The sequence below is a fragment of the Marmota marmota genome, unplaced genomic scaffold (assembly GCF_001458135.2).
Source record: "Marmota marmota marmota unplaced genomic scaffold, marMar, whole genome shotgun sequence".
Classification (NCBI taxonomy): Eukaryota; Metazoa; Chordata; class Mammalia; order Rodentia; family Sciuridae; genus Marmota; species Marmota marmota.
The window spans coordinates 684,691-703,636 of NW_025999905.1; the positions used below are offsets into that span (position 1 = coordinate 684,691).

Here is an 18,946-nt window from a genome sequence, read left to right on the forward strand (position 1 = left end):
ACATAGTAGGTACACAAACAGGTACCTGTGCAACAACAATCATACGTAGTCTGTGATTTCTTCCTCATTTGGTTAAAAGAAGGAACTGAGGAGAAGGTACACAATGGACTTCGCCAAGTACATTATTCAATAAAGTGAGCAGATATGCCAAATGCCTCGATGTCCAATCCATGCTTGTAATCTTATCCAAACCAGCAGCTCACAAAACTCCAGAAACTGAGTACAATTAGCAATGAAAGAAGATGTGATTCCACAATGCCTCGAAGAGGTGTATCAACTTTCTTGCGTGCAAATGCGCCCTAGTGACCATACCTCATTGAATACACCTCTGATCAAAACAGGTCAAAAAAGCCTTAGAGTCTTCATACAATGACCCCTAACATCTACCTCAGACACCTCTGTTACAAGATGTATCAGCGTGTAAAACACATCCCCACCAGCCTGCTCAAAACAGTTCCAACTACTCCACTTGAAAGAGTGCTTCACTTTACACCGCAATTATCACAGCTGGAGATGCTGATGCTATTTGCTGAATTCCTGGGATGAAAATGAAAATGAAAGAAATAGCTGTCATTGTATGTCTTTATGCATGTGTGGGAAGCAGTAAATCTAAGAAAAAAATAGTTTTTCACCTTTCCCCTTTATTCTGCAACAATTTTTGCAAATTTCTTCCTTCTAAAAATTACACATTATCAAGCAAAGCTTTGGGGGAAAAAAAGGAACTTTATATTTGTTCTAATTGCTACCTCAAAAATACTATCGCTTCTGCTTCAAATGAGTTACCATACAGCGCCTTCAAGAAAGACTGTTGCAAATCCTAAAGCCAACAAAAGAAATGCTCCAAGGACAATTTTGAAACTGTTTGAAGAACAATATAGAAAACTGACCACTGCAGCAGCAACAATCAGAGATGGAGAGGCAGAGTTGAGGCTAATTCTACATGGCCCAGCAGGCCTAGGGGTATAAACACATTGAAACTGCTGTGATCAGCAAACAAAGAATGAACTTGCCTGAAAACTGCAATTTCTGTAGTGTAATTACTCAGGGGCACTTGATCCAAGATGTAGAACGTTCTAACCCTTGAATGCCAAAAATCACAGGCATCTCCACCACCTCTCAAAGTCATTCTCTTACTAGCTGTAAAGTGGAAAACACTTGCTACAGTAAAAAAAAAAAAAAAGTCAAAAAATGCCTTCTGGTCTACATAAGGTACTCTAAGATCAAAACAAAATGGGAATAGAAGGTACCTGTGTAAAGTGATATCCACCAAATTTCAGATGAGCCTGGAGGTGGAGCAAATTCCCTGATACCCTCAAGTGTTTTCTTTCCACCATTCTAAAAATTATCTGTTCCCAGGTGACCATATTAATTTTAATTACTAGAGAAAATATCTTATTTTCTACAATGTAAATTCAACTTTTACAAAATGAACCTATGAAAGAACTCTTACAGTGATTTAACTTTGTATTCTGGTTTCTATAACCAATAATCACACCTTTTCCTGGTTGATGTGAAGAAGAGATCTGGCTCATAACATATTGAGAGTATAAATGATGTGAAAAGGAGACTGGGTAATTAAAACTCAAGCATTTGATGGTTTTGCCTGGAAGTTGTCTATGAGCATGCCCGTGGTGATTGTAGTAGGACCAGACTTGCATTTACAGATGGCAGGGTATAGCCTGGGACTTGCATCAGAATCTCAATCATGGCACTTGGGAAGAGAGGCAATGTAATATTGATGCCTCTAAATCATTATTTAAAAATAGATAATATAAATTAGTATCTTGAAGCTATTCAATACCTTGAATAAGCAATCTATTTCCAAATATTTTTCAATTTTAGGGCTGAAGATGGAGCTCAGTGGTAGAGCACTTACCTATGTGTGTAGCAGGCCTTGGGTTCAATCCCCAGCACTTGAAAATAATAATAATAATAATAATAATAATAATAATAATAATAATAAATGATAATAATAATAATAATAATAGGTGTCCCTTGTGTTTTTCAATTTTCAGACAAAAGATTTGAAGTTTTAACTCCAGGTATACAAGGATCCTTCCCGGTGCTTTTACCATGTAATAATATAAGCATTATAGGATTATAAGAATTTTATCAACATGGAATATCAGCAGATATTTAGGGAGGTTCCTTGCTTTATGCCTCATATTTTTCATTCTTTGTTCCCTAATTCATTTATCCATTCCTCCTGCACACATTTAGTGCTAAGGTTAGAACATAATAAGGCAAATTCCAGCTTTCAAAAATGTTATAGTTTCTCTGAAAGAAAAGATCCGGTAGAAAAGCATGTCTATGCATCTACAGACCAGAACTAACTCTGCAAAGTAAGGACTTTCAGTCTCCTAAGCACCTTTCCTGTCCAACTGCACCCAACGCCCATCTTCCAGCAAAGATGTCCCTAAAGGTAAAGGGGGCAAAGTCACATGTTCTTGCTTCCTCATTTCCATAGCCAAGATTATTTCCTGCAAAGGGTTTAACATTACTTCACTGCCTCTAGCTTTTTGAGTCTCTCTCTCTCTCTCTCTCTCTCTCTCTCTCTCTCTCTCTCTCTCTGTGTGTGTGTGTGTGTGNGTCTCTCTCTCTCTCTCTCTCTCTCTCTCTCTCTCTCTCTCTCTCTCTGTGTGTGTGTGTGTGTGTGTGTGTGTGTGTGTGTTTGGTGTTAACACCCAACTCTAGTGGAAGTAATCAGGCAAGATTTCAGGGTAGGGTGAAACTAAGCTAATTCACACCTGATTTGCAAAGGTGGAAAATAGGGCAATACTGCATATAATATGCTCTGAAAAAAAGGGTGGAGTTTTTTAGAAAAAATAAAATGTCATACATCTATAGGTGGTTTAGTCTAATTTAGGTAAATGAAGTCTGTGATCTGAATTGCAATGATTCTTGTAGTAATCAAGCCATTTAACCAAAACTCAGAAAAACAGCTGACTGATAACACAGTGGTTCCATAGTGGACACAGATTGACTCATTCATTCAAAAAATGTTAACTGAATACCTACTGGATGGCAGGTACTCTACCATTCAAGGCAATAGTTACAGAATACTTTCTACACATTAGACACTACACTAAGCACTCTCCATTAAATGTTCACAATAGCCCTCTGAGATGCACATAAAAAAGTAAAGTGACCAGTAAATAGTGAAGCTGAGACTCCAACTACACAGTCAGACTCCAGGGAATAGTGACACATTGTAGCCCCAGATCTTGGAACTTAGTCTAGACAATGAATCCGAACAAATAAATGTGTTGAGGGTGAATCATATTCTAGTAGAGATACATATACAAGTGTTCTGGACTCCAGTACAGGGGTCATTTATCATCAAACATAAGTTATTTATTTACATCCTCTACCACCTCACTTCTTTAATCAAACTTAATAATATAATAGTCTGTCACTCCATAATATTTTTTTCTAACAAGGGGTCTTTTTTCCTTCTCCCTTGAGATAATTACATCTGACTTAAAACAACCATTTTTAGAGCCTATTCTAAATGACATTGCTTAAAGGGATGAAAATTCAACTATGTCATTAGGCAGATTAGTCTGTTCAGGTGGGGGCCAGGCAAACTAAAATGCTCTGCAGTTGTGGCTGTGATCAACAAAGGCCCAGAGGCACCAGATCAGTCCCTGTTTCAAGAGAAGAGAAAAATCTAAATTTTTCTCTCAACATTTTACTATTGGATACTGACTCAGAGTTTAGTAAATACCAAGTTTACTAAAAGACACCGAAAACACAGTGCAGGCCAAACAAAACATTTCTTAGGCTAAATTTAAACTGTAGATCTCACTATAATTCCTATTTAAAGATAATAATGTTTAGTTCACACCACTAAGGAGCTCACAACATAGGCCTAGTAATATAGCAATGAAAGATAGGCAAAGAAAAATGATTACAATGTGTAAAAAAAGATGAAAAATTCCAAAGAAAAGGAATGAGATACCTAGCATCACAGAGGAATTAGCACTTTCAACTGAGAAACAAACAACAAGGACAGTAGAAATAATATTTGTGTTGTCATTAAAGGCTATTTTACAGGTGTTACAGGGAAGGAAGGTGATATCAAGTACAAGAAAAAATTGAATAAAGCTGCACAGGTAGAGAATTATGAGTTGTATATGGGCAACAAAGAAGGGAGTGATTAGGTTCTATTGTGGATTATGAAGGGTTAGGGTGAAAGATGTGAAGGGCAAAGCAACCATATTGTGTAGAACTGAGAAATTTATAGCAGTACTTTATTCTGTAGGGTGTTGCTCCATGTCATACCAATTCACTAGAGGTTAGTTATCCTTAAATAAAGTAAATTAATCAAAATAAAACTTGATAATAAAATAATTGTAGTAAGTGTATATACTATTTTAATTTCTGGATGGTTCTCAAAGCAGATTCACCAATACTAAGAACTAACCCCTATGTCTAGTCATAAAAAATGCTTAACCTAATCCAGCTTGTTTGATTACAAAACTATTTTTTATTAGAATATTCCTATAAGTATTGCTGGATGCAACAGGAAAGTCATTTAAGCCTTCATTCAATGGAGTAATGGGATACTGGTGATTGTGGAAAGAAGAAGAGTGAACCAAAAAAGGAGGAGATGGGGTACAGAAAACAGCAGAAGGCTATGAAAATAGGCTAGGGTGGTAATTATGGCTTCGTATCACATAGCACTCTCTAAATACTGGACACCATTTGAAGTGCAGCTCGTACTCTACATTTCCTAATGAGGACTAAACTGGGATAATAGCAGAAACCAATATCTAATTGAAAGGCAAAGGTGGACAAGCCAGCATTCACCACCATGCCTCCAACCCTCCCAATTTCCTCTCACTTTTCTACTGTCCCTGCCTTTTTTTATCTAGCACTGGTACAAAATTCGCCCCTCAACTTCAGTTTGAAAGAAAACAAGCTTTTGAAATTTGAATGATGCTACTAAATAACTTTTGTTCAATGGAGCTTCATCCCCTTCTCCTTAGTGTTCTCTGTCCCTTTTTAAAACATATGTTACTAGCTAGACTAACAGAAATTTTGTGGTTAATAGCATGGAGCTAGTAGGGGGTATGTAATGTAGGATGAGACTTAGTGCCCAAATCCCACTTTCCCTTTTTCCTTTCCTAGGTTCTAAACACATAAGGGCCAAGAGTAAATAAATTTCAACTTCTGTTAATAACTGAGCAAGTACCTGATCTTCTCTCCCATCATCTTCCTTCAAAAAGACTTACCTAATATTATAGCTGGGCCTAGGGCCAGAAAACAAAATGTTTTGGTTTCTCACAACGGTCATCTCAATGGCTTGATCTTGAGAGCAGATTTCAAGCCTACTATCTAAACATCCATGTGTGTGAGTGAGGGGCAGGTCTCCCTTCCCCATCTGCAGGTGGAACAGAGAACCCAGGGCAGGGTGAGAACTGCTGAGGCAAGTCCCACTGGTCTGTAGAGCCTGGAGACTGGAAGTACAAAGGTGGGCATAAAGATGGCCAGGGCCAGTACTAAAAAATTAGCCTCTCCATCATTTAGCCACTGGAGTAGAAGAACTCCTGCTCATGAGGGCTATTTTAAATGCTATGATCCTGTCCCTTGGGGAACAAGGTCCTGTAAATGTCAAACTTCACCAATTGAACCTGCAGTTCTCTTCCTCTGCAGAGGAAAATAAAATGGTGGGAAAGGATGGAAACCAGGGAACAAAAGTTCCTTTTTTCCTGGAGCTAAGGCTAAAACATGATCTGAGAACAAAAATGTATTTTTCTCTAAAGTATATCATTTTAGGAAAGCTGGACAAACCTCCTATCCAAATTTCTTTCTCCACTAACATATCAGATTCCGTCATTACTAATTTATTCATTATGGGGTTTGATATTGCCTTTAACTGGGATCTCTTGAACTGACAGTCCCTGAAGGGGTAAGACACACAGTGTCCAGTGCGTGGATGAGAATTGGCTTTGCTTGAGCCTACACAGTGGAGTGGATATTAGAAACAAAGAATGATGAGAACAAAAGGGGAAGGGGAAAAGGAAGGAGAAAAGCCTGTAGAAGAAATTGCATTAACTCCCTACTAACACCTGGTTGGATGCTGACATGTGAGTACCATGATTCTCACATTTACTACTAACTGCTGACTTCCTCCATCTGTTTAAAAGAGACTGTTGAGTGAAGATCTGGATGTTGGAAATGCCACCTTCCCTTGTTTTACAGCAAAAACATGGGATAGGAAAAGTGGGAGTTTATGCAAGAAAGACATGGAGATATACATACATAATTTTTAAGCATATGGGATATGTAGGGCACCACAACCAGTTAAACTAATCTACTTTATTCAGTTAAATTAATCTACTTTATTAATTTAACACAATATGGAGAAGAGCAGAAATGGGACTCAAAAGGACCGAATGGAATTCTGGGGTTGATCAATTTCCAAGAGTATTTTCTAAAAAGGGAACAAGATAACCAGATTTATGATTCCCTTTATACCATTATTTTCAGAATGATTCAAAATAGAAATTGTGGCATGAGGAAGAGGAGAAATTTTTAAAATCGTAACTTTTCACTTTGTCACTTTAATTATTTCCTGTAGGACAGAAACTCTTTCAAGATGATGTAGGCTTGGAACTTCTTAGCAATGTGTGGATATGCTTGATGACCTGACAAGGTCGCTTGAAATCTTATGGTTCAATAATGCAACCCCTCTCTGTAAAAAGAGAAGTCTAAGCGATGCTACGGTAGTTTGGGAAGCACATGACAACTTAACAATAGACCAGTGAGCAGGCAGGAGAAGTAATTTATTTTCCCTTGTATTCTCTTTACATGATACTACACAGGGAGTCAAATACATGTCTATGCATGCATCAGGCAAAGGAATAGAAATTAATTTGTTTCACCCATGGAAATTTCAGTGACTGCATGCTAAGCCTCTGTGCTTATCTTTGGCACGTTCATCCTCAGAGACTGAATAGAATTTCTGCTGTTCTGCTTTTTATATAAAGAAGTTTATTGTTTGCTTAAAAATGGGAAAGCTCGTTTTATTAAGTATTCTCGTTACTGTGATTGCTTTCTTCAGACCATTAGCTGTGCTACCGACTTTCAAATCTTTTCTTCGTAGTTTGCACTGCTGACTTACTGGAGCATCTCTGAATGGGATTTTCTCAGCCGTTTTCACCTTCTGTCCGTATCACATTTCACTCTTCTGCACACTTAAGTCTATAGTACGGCAGGTGGAGAAGCAATTTAAGGACAGAACAAAGTTAAACATATGCCTCCTTCTTAAAAAAAAAAAAGCATGGATATGTATTTCTATCCAATTTTAACTTGGGGAAACCCTTCTGTTTTTCCCCCTCTTCATTTTTATTTATGCTCTGCTCCATGACCCTAGTCACATTCAGAAACAAGAGGACAGATTGACTTTGTCTTCAGAATTCACAATTTCTCTTTACAAATTGAAATCCTTGGTAAGTGTTGCAAAGTCACATAGTATTCTTGGACATTCAGGTTTGTGCTGGGGCTAGAAATCAAATGGAGAGACTTCCCACAGAGACCCCACTTAACTCTTACTCACCACAGGTATTCTTGCTGTGAGTTGGCTCTAAAAGGCTGTATATCTCCTACTCCTGCTACAGATAAGAATGTGCTTTTTCCTGGAAGGTGATTGACAAGAAGGAGATGTCCATGGTTTTACAAAAGATAGATAAAGGGGAACTTTGAAGATCTGGGCAAAATGAGGTCTGTGGTCAAGACAGGATTAAGGGGCACTGAAGCTCCCGTGAGGCTGCTCATGAATGGGGAAAGGAGATTCCTGCAAAGGGGAATATCAAAGGAAGTGTGTAAGCTGGAAATGACTGGAGGGGGTGGAAAAGACAGGTAACAGTAACGTGAGATGGGAAGACCATAAAGAATTCATCTGGTATAGGCACTTTCCATTTACAAAGGGGATTGAGATTTTTGAAATATATCTAGAAGTTCAAAGCAAGCATTTCTCAAATTCAGCATTGGTGACTCTGTGGGTCAGGCATTCATTTATTCTGAGGGTATGTCTTGTGCTTTGTGGGATGTTCAGCTGAATGCCACTGTTATACTCCTGCCCACCAGTCACTCTCAACTTTGGCTATATAATAGGATATCAAAATTTGTCTCAAGACTCATTTCCTTTAAGGCTCATATTTGACTGGTCTGTGTTTATGTTTATCAGGCATTAGTATGATTTCTAAGTTCCTGAGATGATTCTAATGAATCTAATGATCTATTTAGGAAACAATTACTAAAAACCTACTATGTGCCCAGCACTGATTTCGAAGAGAGAACAAAGATGTCATTATCCCTGTTGTAGGCTTAGGATTTGATGAGAAAGGCACACAGTGGATACTCTTCAAACGTACTACCATGAATTCCCTTAAAGTTAAATGCACATCACACCATCAGCACAGAGAAAGAGTTCATGGATTAATGACACACTGTTGTTTTGAAATCTGAGAACCTCAGATTTTAGAGTTACATGTTCATAATCTTAGAGTAGATAAAAAATAACAGAGTAAGAAAGATACTAATCAAAAAGTGAAAAATTGATAAATTGGAAACTGGACATAAAATTAATAATTTATTGGGTATTAAAATTAATAATATGAGTTTATTGGACAACACTACCAAGCAAGTGAAAAGACAAGCCAGAGAGTGGGAACAGAGAGTTGCAACACATATTTGAAAAGGCTTGTTTCCAGAATATATAAAAAATTCTGCCAAATTTTAAAAGTCAGAAAATCAATGAAGGTGAGATTTGAAAAGGCACTTTATAAAAAAATACTTCCAACTATGTAATTAACTTGTGAAAGGGTACTCAACATTAAGTATAAGGAAAGCACGATTACCAACCCCACCCCCCAGTGATATGGTAGATACCACATTTCCATCAGAATGTCTAAAATGACTAACATTAAGAATATGAAGCAACTGGAACTCAAAATCTTACAACTCTATTATATGTGTGTGTGTATTATATGTGTGTAACTCATACATGTGTAAACTAGTAGATGAATAAAAAATGATCATTGCAGCATGTAGCAGATGTCAGTATATCACCCATATCTCCTTACCAATCACATTCCTGCATTCTCATTCATGCTAATAGTCTTTAAACAAAAGTATCTGTGATTCTCTGCTTGGGACATTTGTTTGGCCACAGGAGCTCTACCTATAACTAGAAAATGCCAGAAGTCCCCTAAAGTTAACACTCCTGGAGCAGCCATCAACCAATGACAAATAAGGGTTGTCTCATCCATGCTGGTGAGTAAGTTGGGGTATTATAAGAAAGGCACACGATGGATACTCTTCTAATGTACTGGCATTACATTACCCCAACTCCCATTCTACACTGCCTCCCAATGGGCCACAGTAAGCCAGATATCTACCTGCCCTCACTTATCAATGCATGCTTTATTGGATTTGGATTCCTTCTGACCTATGTCTTCATTTTTTACTTTCCTTACCTCCCAAATCAATAGCTCAAGCTCAAATTTAGTTTATTTATTTTTTTAAATTTTTTGTTGTTGGTTGTTCAAAACATTACATAGTTCTTGATATATCATATTTCACACTTTGATTCAAGTGGGTTATGAACTCCCATTTTTACCCCGTATACAGATTGCAGAATCACATCAGTTACACATCCATTGATTTACATATTGCCATACTAGTGTCTGTTGTATTCTGCTGCCTTTCCTATCCTCTACTATCCCCCCTCCCCTCCCCTCCCCTCCCCTCTTCTCTCTCTACCCCCTCTACTGTCATTCATTTCTCCCCCTTGTATTATTTTCCCCTTTCCCCTCACTTCCTCTTGTATGAAATTTTGTATAACCCTGAGGGTCTCCTTCCATTTCCATGCAATTTCCCTTCTCTCTCCCTTTCCCTCCCACCTCTCATCCCAGTTTAATGTTAATCTTCTTCTCATGCTCTTCGTCTCAAATTTAGTTTAGAGGCTTGCTTCTGGGATAATCCAACTAAAGACAGAACATTATTTGTACAAGCTAATAGAAAATTTTTGAAAGAAGTGTCCACCAACAGAATAAAAAAATAAATTTGGCACATCTTAATTAAATGCTATGCATCATTAAAAATTAACCAACTAGAGCTTCTCATTACTACATGAATAAATCTCACAACACTTCATTTTGAACAAAAGATGTTAGATACAAAACAAGACCTACTTTATGGTTACTTTAGTATAAAACTTCGACATCAGGCAAGAGTAGTACATGATTGGTATGGGAGTAATTATATCCTTTCCATAAAGACATTGTGTTTGTGAAGCAATAGCCCTGACAACTCAGAATGTGACTTTATTGGGAATAGATTCTTCACAGAAAAAACCAAATTAAAGAGTTCATTCATGTGGGCCCTAATCCAGTATCACTAGTGTCCTTATAAAATGGGGAAAATTGGACACACAGACAGGGAGCTCACCTACTAAAGGTGGAAAATTGTAGTGATGCATCTGTCAGCCAAGGGACACAAAAGATTGCTGACAACCACCTTATGATGAAGGTGGTTAATTATTCCATGTTTATCTTCTGATAAACATGGAACAGATTCCCACACACACTCTCAGAGTACACAACCCGGCCAACACTGTGATTTGATACAGAACTGTGAGATAACAAATCTCCATCGTTTTAAGTCACCCAGTTTATGGTACTTTGTTATGACAGCCCTAATGTACTAATCACTAGTAGTGTATTAGCCCCAGGTTAACTCTTTAAGGGAATGGAAGAGAGCTCTTTTCAAAAGTCATAGCACTTTAAAAAAAATACAATGCACTTTTTTGTATCTTTTCTCAAAAACTCACCTTACCTGTGCATATTAGGTTCTTTTCAAGCACCTAAGGCTTCTAAGTGATGTTCTGTCCCAAATGCTGTACTTGGTCAATAACTGAGAAATGCTTCAGCTGTTTTGTTCCTAATTAGTATGGAAATTACTGCCAGCCAGGGATTCACTCTTATTTCCTATTTTCTTGCTGCATAATGTTTGTAAAACAAAGGATTTTGGTTTCATACCTCTCAACCTCTAATGTGGTCTTTCAAGGGAGATGCCATCTTCTGTCTTTTCACCTACATGTTTATTACATTTCTTCAGATTAGTTCACACTTTAGTGAGGCCCCAGTTGTCCAACTGGAGCCATGTTGCTGCTAGTAGATTTTGCAGTCTTCATTAGTACTTACGAGTGTGACCCCTGGCAGTGGAGGCAATGGTCCCATTGCTGAAGGCCTCTTATGAGCCACATTATTGTCTTACCTTAATTGGACTTTGTCTGAGAAAAATAAAATATAAAGAACCAATTTGAGTTTGTCCTGCCATTGACCTATGATATTTCTAAGAAACAGTTTTGACTCATCTCTACCAAATGAGTCCTAGGAGGGCTGGTCATCTTGGTATTAAAAGTTTAAAATAAATTCATTCAATGCTGAGATTGGAACTAATTGGATAATGAGCTACACTGAGAAATCTTTCCCTTGACCCGAGGCCAAAACAGGTACCTTCTGAAAATGAGGTCCTCATTTCGAGGCATTAGAGTGATAAGGGACTTGGAATCTGATTTTGGAGAATTTGTAAATTCTTTTTTAAAGAAAATCTACCATTTTCTGATTGTTCTTTCTTCCCCCTTTTAGTGCGGGCTCTTTCATGCTACTGTAATACCAGTGAAAGGTGAAGTGATTTGTTTTTCCATTCTGAATAATGCTTGTTCTCTTGGTGAGACCCAAGTTGAGAAACAGCAAACTCCCCAGAGTTTTCTCACACACACAAAAAAGCTGTATGACTGATTGCTGGAGAATCATGGTTCCAGTTCACTGACCTTAGCCATTTTCCTAGTGAGTCATTTAACAGGGAGACAACTCTAAATGCATCAGGAAGGCAATGGGATCAGTACAGCAGGGCCTCTGCTCTGCCACTTGAAGTCACTCCAGAGACACCCAAGAGTTTGCCAAGAGCACCCAAAGCCAGTGTGTATTTGTGATCACCATTCAAGAACAGAACTATTCTCACTTGTAGAGTATTTGACAGATGTGGTTCACCTTTTCCATTCTAGTGTAGATACTTGCAACCCTGTATTCCAAACTAAGAATTGGGGCACTTCTTTTAGCAATGAATTTTGCTTAGAATTTGTAATGGGTTCATTTGAAGTATTTTAATGTATTTTATATATATATTATTTATTTATTTTTCCATTGCAATTCTTTTTTTGTGATTACTTCTTCCACTTTATTTTTTAAAATTTATTTTTGCATTATAATTCTTAATATACCATTATACCATAATTTATCATATCTCTGATTATATATGTTGACACCAAATTCACATCTTCATACATGTATTTTATATAATGATGAGAGTCTCCTTTCAGCATCCATGCTATTCCCTTTCTCTCTTTCCCTCTCACCCCTATTCCCTATCTAGAGGTAATCTTCCTCCCTTGCTCTCTGTCTCAACCCCATTTTGAGTCACCCCCCTTATATCAGAGAAGACATTTGGCATTTGTTTTTGGGGGGATTGGCTAACTTCACTTAGCATAATCTTCTCTAATGCTATCCATTTCCCTGCAAATGCCATGATCTTATTCTTTTTTATTGCTGAGTAATATTCCATTGTGTATAAATGCCACATTTTTTTATCCATTCATCTACTGAAGGGCATCTAGGTTGGCTCCACAGTTTAGCTATTGTGAATTGTGCTGCTATAAACATTGATGTGGCTGTGTCCTAAAGGATTTAGACACTGGACCACATTTTGTTACATATTTTACAATTCAACCAAATAAATTTCATGATGGGTAAACATTTATTAAACAATAACATTCCACCCAAAGTACTATTTATTTATTCATCACAAAATGATATTGTATCACAAATGCTTCTCAAGCATTGTTATAATTTTCAAGCAATTGTTATATTTGCAGCAGTATTATTTTTGTGATTTATGTACTTTATAAACTGTTCTGCCTGACCTTACACAATGATTCTATTTTAACCTTATTTTTTTTTGTAAAATAAGACATGGACATGATTTTTACTAACATAAGACATTTTAGAGAAAGAAAAGTCTTTTGCCTCACCTTTCCCCAAACCATGTCCACTGCCCACCAGGTGCCTTTTGACTCTTGAACTATCCTCTGTGTTCTCTTTCTGTTGATTCAATGCTGAAATTCCAGTGTGATCCTTTTCCTATTATATTTTCTAATTTGTTCCAAGAATTTTGTTCAAAGTTCAAGAGTTTGCTCATATTAATCTTTCAATCCTTATATGAAATTTCTGTTTTTGCTATGTCATTTCCAAAAGCTCATTCTTATTCTCTATACCTCTTTGAGATGATCCTGCACCTATCTCAGAGACATAATCTCTTTATTCTTCTCTCTGGATATATTAATGTTTTAAAGGCTTTGTCTTTCCTCCCTGCATCTTCTCTATTTTCTCCAAGTTTCTTCTCTGTTTTGCTTTGGATATTTTTTCCCAGTCTCTCTCTTTCAGATTAGAAGTCTGCTAAAGTGCCTGGTTATATTTGTCCATTTAAGTTTTCCTTTTAATTATTTAATTTTTGAGTAGATAAAATATCTGAATGCTTTAAGATGCAGAAAGTATTAGAGGACATTCACTAAAGTTTCTCTCCTATCTTTGCTTCACTACCCTGTTACTTATAAATATCTTTTTCTTACAAGGAAGCCTGTCTGCTCCCCCCATCTCTTTCCTGTAGGTAACCACTAATCTTAGGCATGCTTCCAGAATTTCTTTATACATAGAAAAGAAGAATATATTGTTTTCCCTATTTATTTAATACATAACAAACTGAACACCTGTGTTTTTTTTGTTTGTTTGTTTTGTTTTGTTTTTGTTACCCGTAGCAATGTGACTTTTAGGTTTTTTATCATGTCCATACTTCACAACACAGAACACTTCCTCATTTCTTTTCATACCTAGGTAATGTTCTGCTGTATTTATTATGAATGCAATCATAATAATGTTTACTGAAGTACTGTTTGTAATAGAAAAAAAAGTTGCAAATGGCTCAGTTGTTTATCAACAAACAACATTATAAAACATCATTCACACATAGGCAAATCTATGAAATACATATCACAAATTAAAATTACTGAGTCAAAAGCTAAAGCATCTGTCATTTTGAAAATCTTGTCAATATCCTCAGGTAGAGGTGAACAAATTTATACACCCAAGAGCAGGGTAAGAGTTCCTGCTTCACTATAGTCTAATTAATAGAACACATGTTGCAAATGCAAAATAGTTCTACTGCATATTCGTTTCCTATAGCTGCTGTGACAAATTGCTACAAACTTGGTGGGTTAAAGAAACATACACTTACTATTTAACATTTCTGGAGGTTAGAAGTCCAGAATGGTTGTTACTGGGCTGAAAAGCAAAGTTCCCTCAGGGCTGCATTCCTTCTTGAGGGCCCAAGTGCAGAATCCCATTTTTCTGTCTTTCCATTTCTATCAGCTGCCCATATACAAAGACCCTTCTATATTCAAAGCCAGCAAGGTCAATCTAGCCCTCCTCCTATTCATCACTCTGACACTGGCACTTCTGCCTATTTATTTCATATTTAAGGATCCTGATTCATTACATTGGGTTTATCCAGATAAAACAAAATAATCTACCTACTGTGAGTCAGCTGATTTGCAACCTTAATTCCATCTGCAACCTAAATTCTTTATTGTTGGCTAGCATAACATTCTCAGGCTCTGGAAGATAAGAACATGAGCATCTTTGAATGACTATTATTTTGCCTCTGACAGTTTGCATTTTCTATATTTTGACTACTGTTAAGCATAGTCTCATGTTTAAGAATGACTTGATTATCCTTTTTATGAAATATGTTTTCATATCCTTTGATAATTTTTCTATTGTGTTATCATAATCCATTATATATTAGAAACTTACCCATTTTCTTCAATATGAGTTGTAATTTGTTCTCTCTGTTATGTTGTTAATTGGGATTTTTTAAACTTATATGGTTACGTTTTGTAATGTTTCTGCACTTTTGGTAGTAGTTAAAAAGAATTTCTCCCACTCTGATGTTAATTTGCCTGTTTTATTTCTAGAAGTTTATAATGGTTTTATTTTTCACATATAAAACTGTGATCCTTTCAGAACTAATTTGGGTATAAGGTAGGAGATACCAATTCAATTTTTTTCCAATTCACCAAACAGTTGCCTAATATCGTGTATTAAATTTCTTTACTTGTTTGAGATGCCACCTTTATCATATGCAAAATTCTAGCATGTACTGAGTCAACTTATAAATATCTTGTTCTTACTCTGTCGGTTTCTCCATGTATTCACGAGGGAGTATCACCTTGACAAACCTGTCCTAACTATGTGTGTCTAAATACCACAGAAACTGGCACAATTCCTCTTCTAAGTCCCAGGAAAGAGTAAAGACAGGCAGTGTGAAATAGTAAGCACACAGTGGATCAGAGTAGGTAGCATAAAAATAAGTGATCACAGACTCACAGACTGGACCTCAGCCAAATGGAAAGCTTCAGGCACATCTTGAAGCTTTACACACTAATAACCACAACCTAGCATCCATAGTTGGGAAGTCAGCAGGCTAACTCAGAAATTGACATATTAAATGAAACTTCCCTTCTGAGTCAATGTCTTTCTCTAGAGCTCTATTACTTGAGTGTAACATTTCTATGACACTTAATACATGCAAACTAAGATGTACTAAGAATAAATTGTACTAGAGAAACTTAAACAAAAAGGTGATCAGGGCCAGATGTGCTGCACACACATGTAATCCCAGCGACCTGAGAGGCTGAGGCAGGAGGGTTAAATGTTTGAGGCAGGCCTCAGCAACTTAGCAAGGACCTGTCTCAAAAAATAAAAAAGCAGGTTGGGGATGTAGCTCAGTGGTTAAGTGCCCCTGGGTTCAAATCCCAGTACAAAAAAAGGTTATCAAGGTGGCAACACATGTCAGCGAGAGAGACATGACAAACTGCAACAGAAGAGAAGTGTTCTGCTGCTCTGAAGGACTTGGAGGGAAATATAGGAAAGGGACAGCATTGAGAGTGGACCAATTTACAGATTGCTGCTGACCCTTCCCACTAAGGAATAAACTTTAACCTAGATATTTACCTAGATCCTACATACTGTTGGTAACTTTAAGATATCTAGGTGTTTATGTAGAAGGGAATATGCTATATATAGATACATACAAATATACTCCAAAACAGTAAATATAACATTTTACTGTTTTGGACAAATATACTCTAAAACAGTAAAATATTAGGGTTGAAGAATTCCTAGTGTGTGTCAATTTCTTTCTCCATGTTTCATCTGAACTTTTAAAAAGAATTATATCATACATCTATAATGAAAAAATTTTTCCTAAATTATTCTGAAATTCTATTAATTTTATAGTTTTATGCAAATATTTAAGATGTGAAATATTTTGTGTGTGTGTGTGGGGGGGGTGTACTGAGGATTGAATCCAGGACACTCCACCATTGAGTATGCCATAGGTCCTTTTTTATTTTTATTTTGAAACAAGGTCTTGGCTAAGTGGCTGAGCCTGGCCTCAAACTTGTGGTCCTCCTGCCTCAGTCTTCCCAGTCACTGGGATTGTAGGCATGCTCCACCATACCCCACAAGGATTAGAAACATTTGGATAGCTATACATAAATATATAATGAGACATGAAATTATATCCTATTCTCATTGAGAAATATTTCAAGAAAAGAATATTTGCACACCACACAGAGGATGACGACCTGTTTGCCAGTTCCTCTGTTACACAATAAGCTCCTCTGAAGGCAGCACTGTATTGTACTCATTTTTATCACTGGCATTTGGCACCCACTAGACACTCAGTAATGTTAAGTGAATTTATGAATGCATAAGTACTCTAGTAGCTTTTGATGTGTAATTTTCAATGTTAACTGATGAATTATGTCAGCCTTGGAGTCTCTGTTCTGTTACTGCAACTTTGCTAAGTGTGTGACATAAAGCAATTGACTGATCACATATAAGACACCTAAACAAGTGTTCCTTTTTTTCTTTCATTCTACCTATCACAGCTCCATTCAACCCAAATAAAGGTGCAGATAGCATCGTCAAGTTTGACACTTTTGGAGATGGAATGGGACGATACAACGTGTTCAATTTCCAGTTTGTGGGTGGAAAGTATTCCTACTTGAAGGTTGGTCACTGGGCAGAAACCTTATCATTAGATGTTGACTCTATCCACTGGTCCCGGAACTCAATCCCCACTTCCCAGTGCAGCGACCCCTGTGCCCCCAATGAAATGAAGAACATGCAACCAGGGGATGTCTGCTGCTGGATTTGCATCCCATGTGAGCCTTACGAATACCTGATTGATGAGTTTACCTGTATGGACTGTGGGCCTGGGCAGTGGCCCACTGCAGACCTATCTGGATGCTTTGATCTTCCTGAGGACTACATCAGATGGGAAGATGCCTGGGCCATTGGCCCAGTCTCCATTGCCTGCCTGGGGTTTATGTGTACGTGCATGGTTGTAACTGTGTTTATCAAGCACAACAACACACCCTTGGTCAAAGCATCAGGCCGGGAACTCTGCTACATCTTGCTGTTTGGGGTTAGCCTGTCATATTGCATGACATTCTTCTTCATTGCCAAACCATCACCTGTCATTTGTGCTTTGCGCCGGCTGGGGCTGGGGACTTCCTTTGCTGTCTGTTATTCAGCCCTGCTGACCAAGACAAACTGCATCGCCCGTATCTTCGATGGGGTCAAGAATGGCGCTCAGAGGCCCAAATTCATCAGCCCCAGTTCACAGGTTTTCATCTGCCTGGGTCTGATACTGGTGCAAATTATAGTAGTGTCTGTGTGGCTCATCCTGGAGGCTCCAGGCACCAGGAGGTATACTCTTCCAGAGAAGCGGGAAACAGTCATCTTAAAATGCAATGTCAGAGATTCCAGCATGCTGATCTCTCTTACCTATGATGTGATCCTGGTGATTCTATGCACTGTGTATGCCTTCAAAACAAGGAAGTGCCCGGAAAACTTCAATGAAGCCAAGTTCATAGGTTTTACCATGTACACCACCTGCATCATCTGGTTGGCCTTCCTCCCTATATTTTATGTGACATCGAGTGACTATAGAGTAAGTTATTGATTGCTTTTTTCTTTTCTTTGTTTTAACTAGTTTCTTCATTACTTTGTTGTTTTACCTTTTCAATGTTGCAGAGTGTAGAAGTGAAAATAGAACGTTTTTTATTTCATCTCAGGAGTAAATTGAATAAATGCAAATGCCAAGATGAACCTTGAGATTATATGTAACACTTAATCAAGTATGTTTTTAAAGTATTTCATTAGAATGTGTCTTGTTCAGAGCACTGTGCTAGGCACAGTGGAGAAAATAAATGTAAATGCTATCATTCAAGCAATTCATAATTTAGTAGTAAAGGAAATGTAATACATACACATGAATTTTTTAAATTAAATTTTAAAAGCAATTTATAAGAAAATAAGCCATAATCACTAAGAACTTAATGAGAATCCTTCAATCAGACAGAAAAGAACTTAGCTACAAATTAAAAACACACTTGTGACATTAATACAGAACCAGTTTAAAGATTGAAACATTTTATTATGCTTTATTACTTCTCTAAAACAGATTAATATGTAATGTTAATTTGCTATGCCTTTTCTAAAACTTTAGTTTCACATACAAATATGTTATGTGTGTATATATAGAGACCAAGAATCCATGAAATACTCAAATATTTTACTGTGCATATACAAGTTACCTAAGTAAGTCATACAGTTTAAATTTCTGGACTCCCATATAATTACTACCTCTTCTAAAAGTAAATTCATCATTCCATCATAATTTCTCAAACTGTTTAAACCATTCATTAGTTATTTTTAACATTGAAAATTCTGACTTTAGTATCTTACAT

The 18,946-nt window shown here is 37.0% G+C and overlaps 1 protein-coding gene across 5 annotated transcripts in view; it reads left to right on the plus strand.

The window, feature by feature from the left end:
- Grm3 (glutamate metabotropic receptor 3) overlaps positions 1–18,946 on the plus strand; it is a 212,863-nt gene that overhangs the window by 170,410 nt on the left and 23,507 nt on the right. For all 5 annotated transcript variants that reach the window (XM_048799556.1, XM_048799557.1, XM_048799558.1 and 2 more), the window contains one exon: positions 17,081–18,147. In XM_048799556.1, coding sequence (XP_048655513.1) covers positions 17,081–18,147 — 1,067 coding nt within the window. The remainder of the gene's footprint in view (positions 1–17,080; positions 18,148–18,946) is intronic.